The 19,953-nt window shown below is 47.6% G+C and overlaps 1 protein-coding gene across 2 annotated transcripts in view; it reads left to right on the top strand.

The window, feature by feature from the left end:
* DCP1A (decapping mRNA 1A) overlaps positions 1-19,953 on the top strand; it is a 233,182-nt gene that overhangs the window by 56,998 nt on the left and 156,231 nt on the right. For both annotated transcript variants that reach the window (XM_063940808.1, XM_063940807.1), the window contains exon 4: positions 11,322-11,388. In XM_063940808.1, the coding sequence (XP_063796878.1) occupies positions 11,322-11,388 (67 nt within the window). The remainder of the gene's footprint in view (positions 1-11,321; positions 11,389-19,953) is intronic.

The following is a 19,953-nucleotide window of genomic DNA, read 5'->3' as shown; positions in this document are numbered from 1 at the left end:
CAGGGCACAGCTAGTTCCCAGGAACAGAAGTCCTCCCCGGCCTCTACTAAATCCACCGCATGACGCTGGGGCTCCGCTAAGGGAGTCCACCCCAGTGGGAGCACGTCTTCGAGTCTTCAGCCACATCTGAGTTCACTCACAGGTGGATCCCTGGGCAATAGAAATTGTTTCGCAGGGTTACAAGCTGGAATTCGAAGAGGTGCCTCCTCGCCGGTTTTCCTTATCGGCCCTACCGGCTTCTCCCCCAGAAAGGGAGATAATATTAAATACAATTCACACATTGTATCTCTAACAGGTGGTACTCAAGGTTCCCCTCCTTCAACAAGGAAGGGAATATTACTCAACCTTGGCTGTAGTCCCGAAACCGGACGGTTCGGTCAGACCTATTTTAAAATTAAAATCTCTGAACCTATACTTGAAAAGGTTCAAATTCAAGGTGGAATCGCTCAGAGCGATCATCGCCAGCCTGGAAGGGGGGGATTTTATGGTGTATGTAGACATAAAGGCTGCATACCTTCATGTTCCCATTTATCCACCGCATCAGGCGTACCTGAGAATTACGGTACAGTATTGTCATTACCAATTTCAGGGTAATTGGCGGAAATGATGGTGCTCCTACGCAAGCAAGGAGTCACAATTATCCCATACTTGGACGATCTCCTAATAAGGGCGAGATCAAAAGAGCAGTTGTTGAACAGCGTGTCACTTTCGCTGAAGGTGTCACAGCAACTCGGCTGGATTCTCAATATCCCGAAGTCACAGTTGGTTCCTATGACTCGTCTGCCCTTCTTGGGTATGATTCTGAATACGGACCAGAAATGGGTTTATCTTCCGATAGAGAAGGCCCAGGAACTAATGACTCTGGTAAAAAAACCTATTAAAGCCAAAACAGGTCTCAGTGCATCACTGCACTAGGGTCCTGGGATAGATGGTGGCTTCTTACGGGGCCATTCCCTTCGGCAGGTTCCATGCGAGGACTTTCCAATGGGATCTACGGAACAAGTGGTCCGGATCACATCTACAGATGCATCAGTTAATTACCCTGTCCCCTAGGGCCAGGGTGTCTCTCCTATGGTGGCAGCAGAGTGCTCACCTTCTGCAGGTTCGCCATCCAGGACTGGATTCTGGTAGCCACGGACGCGAGCCTCCGAGGTGGGGGAGCAGTCACACAGGGAAGAAACTTCCAAGGTCTTTGTGTCAAGTCAAAAACTTGTATTCAAATCAACATCCTGGAGCTGAGGCCCTTCGGCAAGCGGAAACATTGCTTCGCGACCTACCGGTTCTGATCCAGTCAGACAACATCACCGCAGTGGCTCATGTAAACCGCCAAGGCGGCACAAAGAGCAGAGTGGAAATGGCAGAAGCCACCAGGATTCTCCGCTGGGCGGAAAATCATGTAAGCGCATTTTCAGCAGTGTTCATTCCGGGAGTGGACAACTGAGAAGCAGACTTCCTCAGCAAACACAACCTGCATCCAAGAGAGGACTTCTTTAGGAAGCCTTCGCACAGATTGCAAGTCAGTGGGAACTGCCACAGATAGACATGATGGCGTCCCGCCTCAACAAGAAGCTACAGAGGTATTGCACCAGGTCAAGAGACACTCAGGCAGTAGCTGTAGATGCCCTAGTGACACCGTGGGTGTTCCAGTCGGTCTATGTATTTCCCCCTCTTCCTCTCATACCCAAGGTGTTGAGAATGGTAGGAGGGAGAGGAATGAGAACAATCCTCATTGTTCCAGATTGGCCACGAAGGACCTGGTATCCGGATCTGCAGGAAATGCTCACAGAAGATCCGTGGCCTCTTCCTCTAAGACAGGACCGGTTGCAACAGGGGCCATGTCTATTCCAAGACTTACCGCGGCTGCGTTGGACGGCATGGCGCCAGATCCTAGCGAATAAGGGTATTCCGGATGAGGTCATTACTATGCTAATAAAGGCTAGGGAAGGACATGACATCTAAACATTATCACCGTATATGGCGAAAATATGTTTCTTGGTGTGAGGCCAGGAATGCTCCTACGGAAGAATTCCATCTGAGCCGTTTCCTTCACTTCCTGCAAACTGGAGTGAATTTCTGCCTAAAATTAGGATCTATTAAGGTTCAGATTTCGGCCTTATCCATTTTCTTTCAAAAGGAATTGGCCTCTCTCCCTGAAGTACAAACTTTTGTGAAGGGAGTACTGCATATTCAGCCTCCTTTTGTACCTCCGGTGACGCCTTGGGACCTTAACGTGGTGTTAAGTTTCATTAAGTCACACTGGTTTGAACCACTTAAAACGGTGGAGTTGAAAAATCTCACTTGGAAGGTGGTCATGTTATTAGCCTTGGCTTCGGCTAGGCGAGTGTCGGAATTAGCGGCTTTATCACATAAAAGCCCCTATCTGGTTTTCCATATGGATAGAGCGGAATTGCGGACCCGTCCTCAATTCCTGCCAAAAGTGGTTTCATCCTTTCATATGAACTATTGTGGTGCTTGTGGCTACGCGGGACTTGGAGGATCCCGAGTCCCTTGATGTGGTCAGGGCTTTGAAAGTTTACGTGGCCAGATCGGCTACAGTCAGAAAAACAGAAGCACTGTTTGTCATGTATGCAACCAACAAGATTGGTGCCCCTGCTTCAAACTAGACTATTGCTCGCTGGATCTGTAACACGATTCAGCAGGCGCATTCTACGGTGGGATTGCCGTTACCTAAATCGGTCAAGGCCCATTCCACTAGGAAGGTGGGCTCTTCTTGGGCGGCTGCCAGAGGGGTCTCGGCGCTACAGCTGTGCCAAGCTACTACTTGGTCGGGTTCAAACTCCTTTGCAAAGTTCTATAAGTTTGATACCCTGGCTGAGGAGGACCTCCTGTTTGCTCAATCGGTGCTGCAGAGTCATCCGCACTCTCCCGCCTGTTTGGGAGCTTTGGTATAATCCCCATGGTCCTTACGGAGTCCCCAGCATCCTCTAGGACGTAAGAGAAAATAGGATTTTAAACCTACCGGTAAATCTTTTTCTCGTAGTCCGTAGAGGATGCTGGGCGCCCGTCCCAAGTGCGGACTACTTCTGCAAAACTTGTATATAGTTATTGCTTAAATAAGGGTTATGTTATAGTCTCATCGGTCTTGGACTGATGCTATGTCGTTTTCATACTGTTGACTGGTTAGTATATCACAAGTTACACGGTGTGATTGGTGTGGCTGGTATGAATCTTGCCCTTGGATTAACAAAAATCCTTTCCTCGTACTGTCCGTCTCCTCTGGGCACAGTTTCTCTAACTGAGGTCTGGAGGAGGGGCATAGAGGGAGGAGCCAGTGCACACCAGATCTAAAGTCTTTCTTAAAATGCCCATGTTTCCTGCGGAGCCCGTCTATCCCCATGGTCCTTACGGAGTCCCCAACATCCTCTACAGACTACGAGAAAAAGATTTACCGGTAGGTTTAAAATCTTATTTTTTCGCTGTTTGACCTCACGATGCATGCGCAGTTGATCGATTATCGGCCAGCTTGCGAATTTACACAACAGTGATCAGGTCTCAATAAGCCCCCATAGATTGTAAGATCCATTGGGGAGGTCAGATATTCTCTGTAAAAAACTCCTTTAATCTGAATAAATTGGGTATTAAAAAAAGGTCTGCTTATCTCATCAGTGTGTGTGATCTGGCGCCAAGTTTCATATATATCCATACTCTGTGGCTGACCAGACGTATGTGCGTAGCCATCCCTAGTGATATGCTGACCTCTCCCACTTTCTCTCTGAGCAGTGATTCTTCTGCTGCCATCGTTGCGTCCACTCACAGCAGCTGCCAGCGTTGGTTGATATCACTGATCCTGTGCTTTACTGGGCTTCCACAGGCAAACAAACTGTTATTAGCAATGCTAACAGCTGTAATTAGGTTGGTCTCAAAGCCGATTTGTGGGGAACGGGTGTAGTTTGGGAGGTAGGCATATCTCTTGGGGCCATTCCCATCCAACCTAGGGTTATACCCCCACCTCTCAAATTGAGCAAGAGAGCTCAGATATGTACAACAACTCTCACCATGTTGTTCTGCCACCTATGTCTGCTGACCTATAATCTCCTCAGTGGGGTTTCTTTCAGTTTCATTGTTATATTTCTTAAATGTAGTTGGAATTTTCAGTGTCACTCTTTGAGATAGTCTGTCCATCTAAGATGGCTGATCCTTAGTGACTGGGAAAATACAACCATAAAGCCAACTCTCTAAAACCATTGTATTTGTGATTGCGTTCTTAAATAGCCATGTTGCCTACAGAAAATAGATGCATCTAATTTTTGGGCCGGTATGCAGCCTATCCATTAGCCATGTACCACTGACTTCACTTCTTAAAACGCATGAGGTACTTATTTGTTTCTAATGAGTTTGTAGTCTACATTGTCATAAGATTAGTACAGCACACAAAATTGCTGCCACCTGTGTGCGTGCGTGAATTGGATGGGCTACCTTCTGTATGACTGTTCAGGAAATCCGTTCAGTAATTTAAATAGGTGGAAGCTTTGTCTGCCAAATAAATTCCTGCTAATCAATCGTGTAGTGTCTTCCTCTCCAGTTATTACCTCCCGCTTTGCCCTCAGAATTGAAATATAACCACTCTCCAGGCTGCAAGAGGATCTGGAAGGACTGACTTGCACAGTATTGCTACAAAGGAGCAACTAGTTCTTGGAGTATGGGGAAGGGTAGAACTGCAGATGGATCTTCACTCACGTTGACTTATTTACTTTAATTGCATTTTCTCTGACGTCCTAGTGGATGCTGGGAACTCCGTAAGGACCATGGGGAATAGCGGCTCCGCAGGAGACTGGGCACAAAAGTAAATCTTTAGGACTACCTGGTGTGCACTGGCTCCTCCCCCCATGACCCTCCTCCAAGCCTCAGTTAGATTTTTGTGCCTGACCGAGCAGGGTGCAATCTAGGGGGCTCTCCTGAGCTTCTTAGAAAAAGTTAGTTTTAGGTTTCTTATTTTCAGTGAGACCTGCTGGCAACAGGCTCACTGCATCGAGGGACTAAGGGGAGAAGAAGCGAACCTGCCTGCTTGCAGCCAGCTTGGGCTTCTTGGCTACTGGACACCATTAGCTCCAGAGGGACCGAACACAGGCCCAGCCTCGGAGTCCGGTCCCAGAGCCGCGCCGCCGGCCCCCTTACAGAGCCAGAAGCAAGAAGAGGTCCGGAAAATCGGCGGCAGAAGACATCCGTCTTCAACAAGGTAGGTGCGCCATTGCTCCTCAGGCACACTTCACACTCCGGTCACTGAGGGTGCAGGGCGCTAGGGGGGGGCGCCCTGAGCAGCAATATAAACACCTTGGCTGGCGAAAATACACCACATATAACCCCCAGGGCTATATGGATGTATTTTAACCCCTGCCAGAATTCAGCAAAAAGCGGGAGAAAAGTCAGCCGAGAAGGGGGCGGAGCCTATCTCCTCAGCACACTGGCGCCATTTTCCATCACAGCTCCGCTGGAAGGACGTCTCCCTGACTCTCCCCTGCAGTCCTGCACTACAGAAAAGGGTAAAAAAGAGAGGGGGGGCACTAATTTGGCGCAGTTTGATAATATCAGCAGCTATAAAGGGAAAAACACATTATATAGTGGTATCCCTGTGTATATATAGCGCTCTGGTGTGTGCTGGCATACTCTCCCTCTGTCTCCCCAAAGGGCTAGTGGGGTCCTGTCCTCTATCAGAGCATTCCCTGTGTGTGTGCGGTGTGTCGGTATGATTGTGTCGACATGTTTGAGGAGGAAAATGATGTGGAGGCGGAGCAATTGCCTGTAATAGAGATGTCACCCCCTAGGGAGTCGACACCTGAGTGGATGGGCTTATGGAAGGAATTACGTGACAGTGTCAGCTCTTTACAAAAGACAGTTGACGACATGAGACAGCCGGCTACTCAGCTTGTGCCTGTCCAGGCGTCTCAAAGGCCATCAGGGGCTCTAAAACGCCCGTTACCTCAGATGGCAGACACAGACACGGATACTGACTCCAGTGTCGACGATGAAGAGACGAATGTGACTTCCAGTAGGGCCATACGTTACATGATTGAGGCAATTAAAAATGTTTTACATATTTCTGATAATACAAGTACCACTAAAAAGGGTATTATGTTTGGTGAGAAAAAACTGCCTGTAGTTTTTCCTGCATCGGAGGAATTAAATGAAGTGTGTGATGAAGCGTGGGTTTCCCCCGATAAAAAACTGATAATTCCTAAAAGGTTATTGGCATCATACCCTTTCCCGCCAGAGGATAGGGCACGTTGGGAAACACCCCCTAGGGTGGATAAAGCGCTCACACGCTTGTCTAAACAGGTGGCACTACCCTCTCCTGAGACGGCCGCCCTTAAGGAACCTGCTGACAGAAAGCAGGAAAATATCCTAAAATGTATATACACTCACACGGGAGTTATACTGCGACCAGCAATCGCCTCAGCCTGGATGTGCAGTGCTGGGGTGGCTTGGTCGGATTCCCTGACGGACAATATTGATACCCTAGACAGGGACAGTATATTACTGACTATAGAGCATTTAAAAGATGCATTTCTATATATGCGTGATGCACAGAGGGATATCTGCCGACTGGCATCAAGAGTAAGTGCGCTGTCCATTTCTGCCAGAAGAAGGTTATTGACACGACAGTGGTCCGGGGATGCGGATTCCAAAAGGCATATGGAAGTATTGCCTTATAAAGGGGAGGAGTTATTTGGGGTAGGTCTATCAGACCTGGTAGCCACGGCAACTGCTGGGAAATCCACATTTTTACCCCAGGTAGCCTCTCAACATAAGAAGACGCCGTATTATCAGGCGCAGTCCTTTCGGCCCCATAAGGGCAAGCGGGCAAAAGGTTCCTCTTTTCTGCCCCGTGGCAGAGGGAGAGGGAAAAGGCTGCAGCAAACAGCCAGTTCCCAGGAACAGAAGCCCTCTCCCGCCTCTGCCAAGTCCTCAGCATGACGCTGGGGCTTTACAAGCGGACTCAGGCACGGTGGGGGCCCGTCTCAAGAATTTCAGCGCGCAGTGGGCTCACTCGCAAGTGGACCCCTGGATCCTTCAGGTGGTATCTCAGGGGTACAAATTGGAATTCGAGACGTCTCCCCCTCGCCGTTTCCTAAAGTCTGCTTTACCGACGTCTCCCTCCGACAGGGAGGCGGTATTGGAAGCCATTCACAAGCTGTATTCCCAGCAGGTGATAATCAAGGTACCCCTCCTGCAACAAGCAAAGGGGTATTATTCCACGCTGTTTGTGGTACCGAAGCCGGACGGCTCGGTGAGACCGATTTTAAATCTAAAATCCTTGAACACTTACATACAGAGGTTCAAATTCAAGATGGAGTCACTCAGAGCAGTGATTGCGAACCTGGAAGAAGGGGACTATATGGTGTCTCTGGACATCAAGGATGCTTACCTCCATGTCCCAATTTACCCTTCTCACCAAGGGTACCTCAGGTTTGTGGTACAGAACTGTCACTATCAGTTTCAGACGCTGCCGTTTGGATTGTCCACGGCACCCCGGGTCTTTACCAAGGTAATGGCCGAAATGATGATACTCCTTCGAAGGAAGGGAGTTTTAGTTATCCCTTACTTGGACGATCTCCTTATAAGGGCAAGATCCAGGGAACAGTTGAAAGTCGGGGTAGCACTATCTCAGGTAGTGTTGCGGCAGCACGGTTGGATTCTCAATATTCCAAAATCGCAGCTGATCCCGACGACACGTCTTCTATTCCTAGGGATGATCCTGGACACAGTCCAGAAAAAGGTGTTTCTCCCGGAGGAGAAAGCCAGGGAGTTATCCGAACTAGTCAGAAACCTCCTAAAACCAGGCCAAGTGTCAGTGCATCAATGCACAAAGGTCCTGGGAAAAATGGTGGCTTCCTACGAAGCAATCCCATTCGGCAGATTCCACGCAAGAACTTTCCAGTGGGATCTGCTAGACAAATGGTCCGGGTCGCATCTTCAGATGCATCAGCGGATAACCTTGTCACCAAAGACAAGGGTGTCTCTCCTGTGGTGGTTGCAGAGTGCTCATCTTCTAGAGGGCCGCAGATTCGGCATTCAGGACTGGGTCCTGGTGACCACGGATGCCAGCCTGCGAGGCTGGGGAGCAGTCACACAGGGAAGGAATTTCCAGGGCTTGTGGTCAAGCCTGTAGACATCACTTCACATAAATATCCTGGAGCTAAGGGCCATTTACAATGCTCTAAGCCTAGCAAGACCTCTGCTTCAAGGTCAGCCGGTGTTGATCCAGTCGGACAACATCACGGCAGTCGCCCACGTAAACAGACAGGGCGGCACAAGAAGCAGGAGGGCAATGGCAGAAGCTGCAAGGATTCTTCGCTGGGCGGAAAATCATGTGATAGCACTGTCAGCAGTGTTCATTCCGGGAGTGGACAACTGGGAAGCAGACTTCCTCAGCAGGCACGACCTCCACCCGGGAGAGTGGGGACTTCATCCAGAAGTCTTCCACATGATTGTAAACCGTTGGGAAAAACTGGACAGGTATTGCGCCAAGTCAAGGGACCCTCAGGCAATAGCTGTGGATGCTCTGGTAACACCGTGGGTGTACCAGTCAGTGTATGTGTTCCCTCCTCTGCCTCTCATACCCAAGGTTCTGAGAATTATAAGACGGAGAGGAGTAAGAACTATACTCGTGGCTCCGGATTGGCCAAGAAGGACTTGGTACCCGGAACTTCAAGAGATGCTCACAGAGGACACGTGGCCTCTGCCTCTAAGAAGGGACCTGCTCCAGCAAGGACCCTGTCTGTTCCAAGACTTACCGCGGCTGCGTTTGACGGCATGGCGGTTGAACGCCGGATCCTGAAGGAAAAAGGCATTCCGGAGGAAGTCATCCCTACCCTGATCAAAGCCAGGAAGGATGTAACCGCAAAGCATTATCACCGCATTTGGCGAAAATATGTTGCGTGGTGCGAGGCCAGGAAGGCCCCAACAGAGGAATTTCAACTGGGTCGATTCCTGCATTTCCTGCAAACAGGAGTGTCTATGGGCCTCAAATTGGGATCCATTAAGGTTCAGATTTCGGCCCTGTCGATTTTCTTCCAGAAAGAACTGGCTTCAGTTCCTGAAGTTCAGACGTTTGTCAAGGGGGTGCTGCATATACAGCCTCCTTTTGTGCCTCCAGTGGCACCTTGGGATCTCAATGTAGTTTTGGGGTTCCTCAAATCACATTGGTTTGAACCACTTAAATCTGTGGATTTAAAATATCTCACATGGAAAGTGGCCATGCTGTTGGCCCTGGCTTCGGCCAGGCGAGTGTCAGAATTGGCGGCTTTATCCTGCAAAAGCCCTATCTGATTTTCCATTCGGACAGGGCGGAATTGAGGACTCGTCCTCAGTTTCTCCCTAAGGTGGTGTCAGCGTTTCACCTGAACCAACCTATTGTGGTGCCTGCGGCTACTAGGGACTTGGAGGCCTCCAAGTTGCTAGACGTTGTCAGGGCCCTGAAAATATATGTTTCCAGGACGGCTGGAGTCAGAAAATCTGACTCGCTGTTTATCTTGTATGCACCCAACAAGCTGGGTGCTCCTGCTTCGAAGCAGACTATTGCTCGTTGGATTTGTAGTACAATTCAGCTTGCACATTCTGTGGCAGGCCTGCCACAGCCAAAATCTGTAAATGCCCATTCTACAAGGAAGGTGGGCTCATCTTGGGCGGCTGCCCGAGGGGTCTCGGCTTTACAACTTTGCCGAGCAGCTACTTGGTCAGGGGCAAACACGTTTGCTAAATTCTACAAATTTGATACCCTGGCTGAGGAGGACCTGGAGTTCTCTCATTCGGTGCTGCAGAGTCATCCGCACTCTCCCGCCCGTTTGGGAGCTTTGGTATAATCCCCATGGTCCTTACGGAGTTCCCAGCATCCACTAGGACGTCAGAGAAAATAAGAATTTACTTACCGATAATTCTATTTCTCGTAGTCCGTAGTGGATGCTGGGCGCCCATCCCAAGTGGGGATTGTCTGCAATACTTGTACATAGTTATTGTTAACTAAATCGGGTTATTGTTGTTGTGAGCCATCTTTCCAGAGGCTCCTCTGTTATCATGCTGTTAACTGGGTTCAGATCACAAGTTGTACGGTGTGATTGGTGTGGCTGGTATGAGTCTTACCCGGGATTCAAAAATCCTTCCTTATTGTGTACGCTCGTCCGGGCACAGTATCCTAACTGAGGCTTGGAGGAGGGTCATGGGGGGAGGAGCCAGTGCACACCAGGTAGTCCTAAAGCTTTACTTTTGTGCCAAGTCTCCTGCGGAGCCGCTATTCCCCATGGTCCTTACGGAGTTCCCAGCATCCACTACGGACTACGAGAAATAGAATTATCGGTAAGTAAATTCTTATTTTTACATATTTTTCTGAAATTCAATACAACACTATCATTATTGATGCCTATAACTGAATCCGTTATTAATATAATAATAGGGACATATTGGAAAAGCCGGTATTGGCCCTCATATGACATGCACAAAACCAAGTGCTGCTTGTTTCGGAAGGTGTATTATATGGAGAGCTGAGCAGCGGTTATCATACTATGGTTATTGTGGTGGGTCATGGGGTCCTGTGGTAGGGAGCACCTTGGTGATCTTTCTAAAATTTGCAATAATTAGTATTTAATAGCCGTGCCATGGCCCTCATTCCGAGTTGATCGCTCGCTAGCTTTTTTTTAGCAGCGGTGCAAACGCATAGTCGCCGCCCACGGGGGAGTGTATTTTCGCTTTGCTGAAGTGCGAACGCCTGTGCAGCCGCGTGGCAGCAAACACATTTTGTGCAGAACAAGACCAGCCCTGTAGTTACTTATTCTGTGCAATGATTGTTGCGACGAGTGACACGGTAATGACGTCAGATACCCGCCCAGCAAACACCCGGCCACACCTGCGTTTTTACAAATACTCCCAGAAAACGGTCAGTTGCCACCCAGAAACTCCCACTTCATGTCAATCTTCCTGTTCGGCTGTTCGATTGGAATCGTCGCTAGAACCTGTGCAAAACCACAAAGGACTTTGATCGACGCGCATGCGCATTGCGGTGCATGCACAGATTAGCCGTTTTTTTCACTGATCGCTACGCAGCGACCAACGGCAGCTAGTGATCAACTCGGAATGAGGGCCCATGTCCTTTTGCAAATCTGTCTGGGATATTGAAGATGAGCTACACGGTGTTCTCAAACTTTCTAAAGTGGAACCACAAACAGGTTTGTGTCTTTATCAGGGATTTGGAATGTGCCATTGTGCGGCCTGTGGGTGGTCTGTGGTTATCTTGTGTTGCTGGAGAAGACGCACACTACAGATGATATTGCGTCTTATCTTATGTTTTTATGTGTGTTTATCTCTTTCAGTGTCCATTTACAGTATCTGGTTCTATGATGAGAATGACTGCCAGAGGATTGCAAAGCTGATGACCCAGTGAGTATAATTGCTGAAGCTGTCATGTTTCAGCTGTTAGACATGATACTCTTCTGTAACTTGTTGCTAGATCCTAGACAGTGTTTCTGTGCAATCCCCGTTATAGATGTTTACTAATGCTGGGACAAAACAAGAAGTCGTCTTTGTTTTCCCCCAATCATTTTAAACAGAATAATAGAAGCAACATAAAGTATTCAATAGTTCATTGGGCCCCATCTCGATAAAGACCTAGGGCCTGATTCGGACACTATACCGATATTTGTCCGAATTATCTCCTTAAACTGAAACACCTTGGGTACGGGCAAAACTGTGTATGGGCTGCAAATAGGGTGTCTGGAATATAACTGTAAAACCCTTACAGTTATATTCCGGACACCATTTTTGCAGCCCATACACAGTTTTGCCCGTACCCAAGGTGTTTCAGTTTAAGGAGATAATTCGGACAAATATCGGTATAGTGTCCGAATCACATAGCAATGTTTTTTTTTTAGAACTATACTAGGAACTGTTTATGACCTATGGAGATGAAAAAAATGTAGGGGTATTTTTCGTCTGTTCGTTCTGGCATCATGCATAAATTACTGCATGAAATTGGATCTCATTTTCACTGTATATATAAAGCTTTTTGACCTAGAGAGAAACTGAGGTATGTATGATCTCGATGTAACATCAGGGAGAGGAGCAATAAAGGGGAAAAAAAACAGACGCATGCAGTTTACAGGCTCCTATTTTGCACATCCCAAAAACGCTCAGGGCTGCCTGCATAGCTCTCAGGATCAGCTGCTTCTCCCATGGGTAGCTTTACGTGGCTTGCTCACTAGTTAGTAACCTCAAGCATCTTTTGTGTTAATCCCTGTAGGAAATATTGTTTAAAAAAAAAAGTTTTGTGATCTATGTGTACAATATAAAATATACATCACAATATTAAATGGCACTACTATCTTTGTAAAATTAACAGACGCAATAACAGACGTCCACGTGAGCGAAGCCTCGGGCAAACAGTAGTTTTTTATATAAAGATTGCGGATAGGAACAAAAAAGTCTCTATTGAAGTGAACATATGTATTAGAGAGACAGAAAAATACTTTTCTAGAGTCTGTCCGTGTATTTACCCATGCAGGGAATATTCTGAGATGGGGAACTGTAGATGGATGTGCTCTTTACTATAGAGTTGTCGCATATGAAATGATCTTATCACTGCACTAGTGACACTGGAAGTCGGCGTGTACATAAGGCAGCTACCGCACACCTCAGCAGATGCTCATACGCCCAGTAAGGAAGTTCAATTAGTTCTGTTAATTGTGTTCCACATTCCGCGAGGCTTTGATCATCTGGTAGGGTGATCTCCGCTCTGCGGTATAGCATTGTCTTGAAAGGGCCCTGCTCGCTCGTACATGATAGATGATACACAACAGATTTCCGTCTCTTGCAGTTCTGTCCAATTAACTATCCTTTCCCCCATTTGCTGAAGTTGAAATGATGAATAATCTACTTGATGAATAATTTCTATCCAATGATCTATAATTTAGGATGAGCACATGGCAAAGCAGACACAAATCTGTTTCCCCAATAAACTGATCCATCTCCAGAAGCCTATTTATCATAAAATCTCAAACCGTCAAGTACATCTCACACAGACAACCACACTAGTTTATAACAAAAGTAGTCTATTAAGCTTCAGAGTCTAAATGTTGGTTGTTTTATAGAGCATTTCTATTTTTACAAGGTCACCTTGGCTTCTCTGCCTGAGTCTATGTGCAAAACAGCTTTGCAGATGTATTGACTAGGTTGGCAGGATAGATTTGTAAGGCGAGCCAGTTGCTCTCCGCTTATTATCATCTTTATTTATATAGCACAAAGAAATTCCGTAGTGCTTTACAGAGCCGAAAAGAAAAACTTTATTAAACAAGACTGGGTGTTAACAGACAGAGAGGTAAGAGGACCCTGTTCACAGACCTAAAATCTATAGTATAATGTGAGTTAGATGCATAAGGTTACTCGCACAAGTTGCACTTAGAGGGAAATATATCAAACTATCTACACTGAAAAAGTTGTCCATAGCAACTAATCGGCTAACATTTATCAAGTGCATTCTATAAAATGTTCGGTCGAAGTGGATTAGTTGCCATAGGCAACATTTCCACTTTGCCACTCTTCAGAAGGTATGATACATCTACCCTTTAGTGATTAAAGGAGCTATAGTATATGATCCAGTCATACAGCAGTGTTCGTCTGGGGAGGGTCAAAGGGCTGTTGGAGTAGTGTTCATTCTAGCACCCGCTACCTGTCTCAACCCATGCAGTTCCTCTTTCTTGCCTGGGATGGTCGTTCTCTGATCTGGTGCTTCTAGCATACTCTGGTCTGTATCTAGCACACTCTGGTTTGGTCTATATCTCAGCACTGAGTGGTTCCTGTTCTACAGAGAAAACATTGCTATGCTGACAGGCCTGGATTTTATGATTTCTCCGACTTTTCACTCCTCCCCATCTGTTGCAACAGTATTTCTCTTACGTCCTAGAGGATGCTGGGGACTCCGTAAGGACCATTGGGTATAGACGGGCTCCGCAGGAGACATGGGCACTCTAAAGACTTTAGAATGGGTGTGCACTGGCTCCTCCCTCTCTGCCCCTCCTCCAGACCTCAGTTAGATCCTGTGCCCAGAGGAGACTGGGTGCATTGCAGGGGAGCTCTCCTGAGTTTCTCTGAAAAAGACTTTTTGTTAGGTTTTTTATTTTCAGGGAGCACTACTGGCAACAGGCTCCCTGCATCGTGGGACTGAGGGGAGAGAAGCAGACCTGCTTAAATGATAGGCTCTGCTTCTTAGGCTACTGGACAACATTAGCTCCAGAGGGTCGGAACACAGGTCTCATCCTCGTCATTCGTCCCGGAGCCGCGCCGCCGTCCCCCTCACAGAGCCAGAAGATAGAAGCCGGTTGAGTATGAGAAGAAAGGAGACTTCAAAGGCGGCAGAAGACTTCAGATCTTCACTGAGGTACCGCGCAGCGGTAATGCTGCGCGCCATTGCTCCCAACACACACACACACACACGCACACACACACACACACACACACACACACACAGAAGGCACTTGTACGGGTGCAGGGCGCAGGGGGGGGGGGGGCGCCCTGGGCAGCAATTTTTACCTAATAAATAGCATTGGCACAGATATTAGGTACTGCTGAGGCAATATAATATAAAACCCCCGCCAGTATAAAGAAATTGAGCGGGACTGAAGCCCGCCGTCGAGGGGGCGGGGCTTGATCCTCCAGCACTAACCAGCGCCATTTTTCTCCACAGCATGCTGCAGAGAAGTGCTCCCAGACTCTCCCCTGCTGAACAATAACGGGACAAAAACGAGGGGGGGCACATTTATTTGGTGCAGTTTGTACATATATACATATATAAAGCGCTATTTAGGTTGGGACCGTGTGTGTTGGGGGTGTCAGTACGTTTGTGTCGACATGTCTGAAGTGGAAGGCTCGTCTTGGGAGGTAGCAGAGCAGATGGTGGTGGTGTCTCCATCGGCACAGCCGACACCTGATTGGGTGGACATGTGAAATGTTTTGAATGATAATGTGGCTTTATTACGGATTGGACAAAGCAGAGTCCAAAGACAAGCAGGGAATTAACCCATGGCTTTTACTGTGTCCCAGGACCCTTCAGGGTCCCATAAATGTCCCTTTACCCAGTTAGCAGACACTGATACCGACACGGATTCCGACTCCAGTGTCGACTAGGATGATGCAAGGTTGCACCCATGAGTCGCGACAGTATTCAATATAGGTTTTTTGTAATAAACGTTGTTTTGCATATCTCAGAGGACTCCTCTGTCCCTGACACGAGGGTCTGCATATTTAAAGAAAAATAACCTAACTCATCTCATGAGCTGACCGTTTTATTTAAAAAAGCTGGGAGACTCCTGACATTAGACTGCAAGTTCCCAAGAGTATTATTATGGCGTATCCTTTCCTCTCAAAGGACAGGTTACGGTGGGAATCCTCGCCCACGCTGGACAAGGCCTTAACGCCCTGGTCCAAGAAGGTAGCATTACCGTCCCCTGATACGGCGGCCCTATAGGATCCTGCGGATAGTAGGCAGGAATCTACCTTAAAATAAATTTTATGCGACTGCCAGAGCCCTATTTAGACCTGCAGTAGCGTCGGCATGGGTAGGTAGCGCAATTACAACTTGGGCTGATAACTTGTCGTCTAACATTGTCACTCTAGAAAAAGATAGTATGGTGTTGGCCTTAAGTCACATCAAGGACGCAGCACTATATATGAGAGAGACTGCAAGAGATATTGGGTGTTTGGGTTCAAGGGCTAAGACCATAGCAGGTTCTGCTAGTAGGTCCCTGCGGACACGTCAATGGACAGGTGATGCTGACTCGGAGAGTCATATGGAAGCTTTACCTTGCAATGGTGAAGTTTTATTTGGGGAGGGCCTCGCGGACCTGGTTTTCACAGCTACCGCGGGTAAGTCGTCTTTTTTGACTTATGTTCCCCTGCAGCAAAAGGAAACACCCTAATAACAGATGCAGTCCTTGCGGTCGCGTAAGTTCAGAAAGGGGCGTGGCTTTATTTCCTCGCTAGAGGTAGAGGGAAAAAATCACCGGCTACGGCCAGTTCACAGGAAAAGTGTCCTCCCCGGCCTCTACCACATCCATCAAAGAGGTGCTTCCACACCGATTTTTAAATCGGCCTTGCCAGCTCCTTCCACGGAGAGGAAAATAATTCTGGCTGCCATACTAAAGCTGGGTCAACAGCAAGTGTTTATCATGGTTCCCCTAGAGCAACAGGGAAAAGGGTTTTATTCAGCCCTATTTGTGGTCCCAGAGCCGGATGGCACGGTCAGACCGATTCTGAATCTAAAATTCCTGAACCTACATTTAAAGAGGTTCAGATTCAAGATGGAAGCTCTCAAGGCAAGGATATCCAGCCTGGAAAGGGAGGGGATTTTAGGGTGTCACTAGACATAAAGGATGCATACCTTCATGACCCTATATATCCTCCTCATCGGGCGTACCTAAGGTTCGCTGTACAGGATTGTCATTACCAGTTTCAGACGTTGCCGTTTGGGCTTTCTACGGGCCCGAGAATTTCACCAAGGTAATGGCGGAAATAATGGTTCTCCTGCGCAAACAAGGGGTCACGAGTATCGCATTCTTGGACGATCTCCTGATAAAAGCGAGTTCAGGGTAGCAGTTATTAAAAAGTGTCTCTCTTCCTGAGAGTACTACAACAGCACAGCTGGATTCTAAATCTGCCAAACTCGCAGTGGGTTCCGACAACTCGGTTGTATTTTTTTGGGCATGATTCTGGATACGGAAAAACAGAGGGGTTTTTCTCCCGTTAGTAAAGAGCCCAGAAACTCCAGAACATGATCAAAGACCTGTTCTAAAGCCTAAAAGGGTGTCAGTCCATCAATGCACTCGAGTACTGGGAAAAATGGTGACGACCTATGAGGCCATCCCCTTCTGCAGGTTTCATGCGAGGACATTTCAGTGGGGCCTTCTGGACAAGTGGTCCGGGTCCCATCTTCAAATTCGTCAGAAAATAAGCCTGTCCCCCAGGGCCATGGTGTCTCTCCTGTGGTGGCTGCAGAGTGCTCACCTTCTAGAGGGTCGCAGGTTCGGCATTCAAGACTGGGTTTTGGTGATCACGGACGCGAGCCTCCGAGGATGGGGAGCAGTCACACAAGGAAGACATTTTCAGGGACTATGGTCAAGCCAGGAGGCTTGTCTACACATCAACATTCTAGAATTAAGGGCCATATACAACGGCCTACGACATGCGGGGAATCTTCTTCGCAACCTACCGGTTCTGATTCAATCAGACAACGTCGCAGCCGTGGCTCATGTAAACCGCCAAGGCGCGACGAGCAGAGTGGCAATAGCGGAAGCCACCAGGATTCTTCGCTGGGCGGAAAATCACGTAAGCGTTCTGTCAGCAGTCTTCATTCCGGGAGTGGACAACTGGGAAGCAGACTTCCTCAGCAGACACGATCTCCATCCAGGAGAGTGGGGACTTCATCTAGAAGTTTTTGCAGAGATAACAAGTCTTTGGGGACTTCCTCAAATAGACATGATGGTGTCACGCCTCAACAAGAAGCTTCGGAGGTATTGTGCCAGGTCAAGGGACCCTCGGGCAGTAGCGGTAGACACCCTGGTGACACCATGGGTGTTTTCAGTCGGTCTATGTGTTCCCTCCTCTTCCTCTCATCTCAAAAATATTGAGAATCATAAGACGAAAAAGAGTGCAGACAATACTCATTGTACCAGATTGGCTCGAAGGGCCTGGTATTCAGATCTTCAGGAGAGGCTCACAGAAGATCCTTGGCCTCTTCCTCTCAGGGAGGACCTGTTGCAGCAGTGGCCCTGCGTGTTCCAAGACTTACCGCGGTTACGTTTGACGGCATGGCCCGAATCCTAGCTGGGAAAGCTGTTCCGGAGGAAGTCATCCCTACTCTGATAAAGGCTAGGAAGGAGGTGACGGCGAAACATTATCACCGTATCTGGAAAAAGTATGTGTCTTGGTGTGAAGCCAAGAATGCTCCTACGGAAGATTTCCACTTGGGCCGTTTTCTCCACTTTCTACAGACAGGAGTGGATATGGGCCTGAAGTTAGGCTCCATTAAGGTACAGATTTCGTCCCTATCTATATTCTTTCAGAAGTAATTGGCTTCTCTCCCAGAAGTCCAGACTTTGGTAAAGGGAGTGCTGCACATCCAGCCTCCTTTTGTGCCCCCAGTGGCACCATGGGACCTTAACGTTGTGTTACAGTTCCTAATATCTCACTGGTTTGAGCCTCTTCAAACAGTTGAATTAAAATTTCTCACTTGGAAGGTGGTCATGTTGTTGGCCTTGGCATTTGCAAGGCAGGTGTACGAATTGGAGGCTTTGTCTCACAAAAGCCCCTATCTGATTTTCCATGTGGATAGAGCAGAGTTGAGGACTCGTCCTCAATTTTTGTCTAAGGTGGTTTCATCGTTTCATATGAACCAACCTATGGTGGTGCCGGTGGCTACGGGAGACTTGGAGGATTCCAAGTCCCTTGATCTAGTCAGGGCCTTAAAAATTTACTTAGCCAGGACGGCTCTGGTTAGGAAAACAGAGGCACTGTTTGTCCTGTATGCAGCCAACAAGGTTGGCGCTCCTGCTTCTAAGCAGACTATTGCTCGCTTGATCTGTAACACGATTCAGCAGGCTCATTCTACGGCTGGATTGCCGTTACCAAATTCGGTAAAGGCCTATTCCACTAGGAAGGTGGGCTCTTCTTGGGCGGCTGCCCGAGGCGTCTCGGCTTTGCAGCTTTGCCGAGCAGCTGCTTGGTCGGGTTCAAAAACCTTTGCAAAATTCTACATGTTTGATACCCTGACTGATGAGGACCTCATGTTTGCTCAATCGGTGCTGCAGAGTCATCCGCACTCTCCCGCCCGGTTTGGAGCTTTGGTATAATCCCCATGGTCCTTACGGAGTCCCCAGCATCCTCTAGGACGTAAGAGAAAAGAAGATTTTAAACCTACCGGTAAATCTTTTTCTCCTAGTCCGTAGAGGATGCTGGGCGCCCGTCCCAGTGCGGACATGTTTCTGCAAGACTTATTTATAGTTGTTGCTTACATAAGGGTTATGTTACAGTTAAGATCAGTCTTTGGCTGATGCTGTTTTGTTCATGCTGTTAACTGGTTGCGTATATTCCAGGTTATACGGTGTGGATGGTGTGAGCTGGTATGAATCTTGCCTTTAGATTAACAAAAATCCTTTCCTCGTACTGTCCGTCTCCTCTGGGCACAGTTTCTCTAACTGAGGTCTGGAGGAGGGGCATAGAGGGAGGAGCCAGTGCACACCCAAAGTCTTTAGAGTGCCCATGTCTCCTGCGGAGCCCGTCTATACCCCATGGTCCTTCCGGAGTCCCCAGCATCCTCTACGGACTAGGAGAAAAAGATTTACCGGTAGGTTTAAAATCTTTTATTTATCTTTTATTATTTTTTTGGGTATCCAAATGTAATTATTTATAGAAGGCTCACATTGCTGCATGTAGTGGAGAGTTCTATCGTAAATCCCTTTCCAGAGGATGTTTCCAAACACAGTAAAACTTGACCAGATGGGAAAATACATTTCCTAACATTTACTAATGTTTATGTAAAGGTCCTTCTATGAAACTTTGCAGATAAGTTGGCATGTATGACAAGCTACTGTCTCTCTGTTATCATCTGCATTCACCATTGTTTGGCTTCCTGCAGTGTGCTTCACCTATGTCATAAATGTGATTTACGTTTGGTAAAAATTCTCTCCCATATCCTTTAGTTCCAGGATGTCTCTTTCACATGAATATTTTTGAATTATAATAGTAACGCTTTAAATGGACACTGGCCCTATGTTTTACTAGTGGTGTAGTAGTGGTAATAATAATGCTAAACTGCATTCAGTAGAGATGCCATTGTGTCACTGTCCTTTCCGGTATAATTCCCTCACCCTCTTGTCAATCTTACTGAATTATCGTTCTCTCAAAATAAAATTGATTGGGTGCATGGCCTACACAGTTTTTTCGTTGGCAGCCGTAACT

The sequence above is a fragment of the Pseudophryne corroboree genome, chromosome 9 (assembly GCF_028390025.1).
Source record: "Pseudophryne corroboree isolate aPseCor3 chromosome 9, aPseCor3.hap2, whole genome shotgun sequence".
NCBI lineage: Eukaryota > Metazoa > Chordata > Amphibia > Anura > Myobatrachidae > Pseudophryne > Pseudophryne corroboree.
The sequence above is the reverse complement of the archived record's forward strand: the minus strand, read 5'-3'. Positions and strand labels throughout refer to the sequence as shown.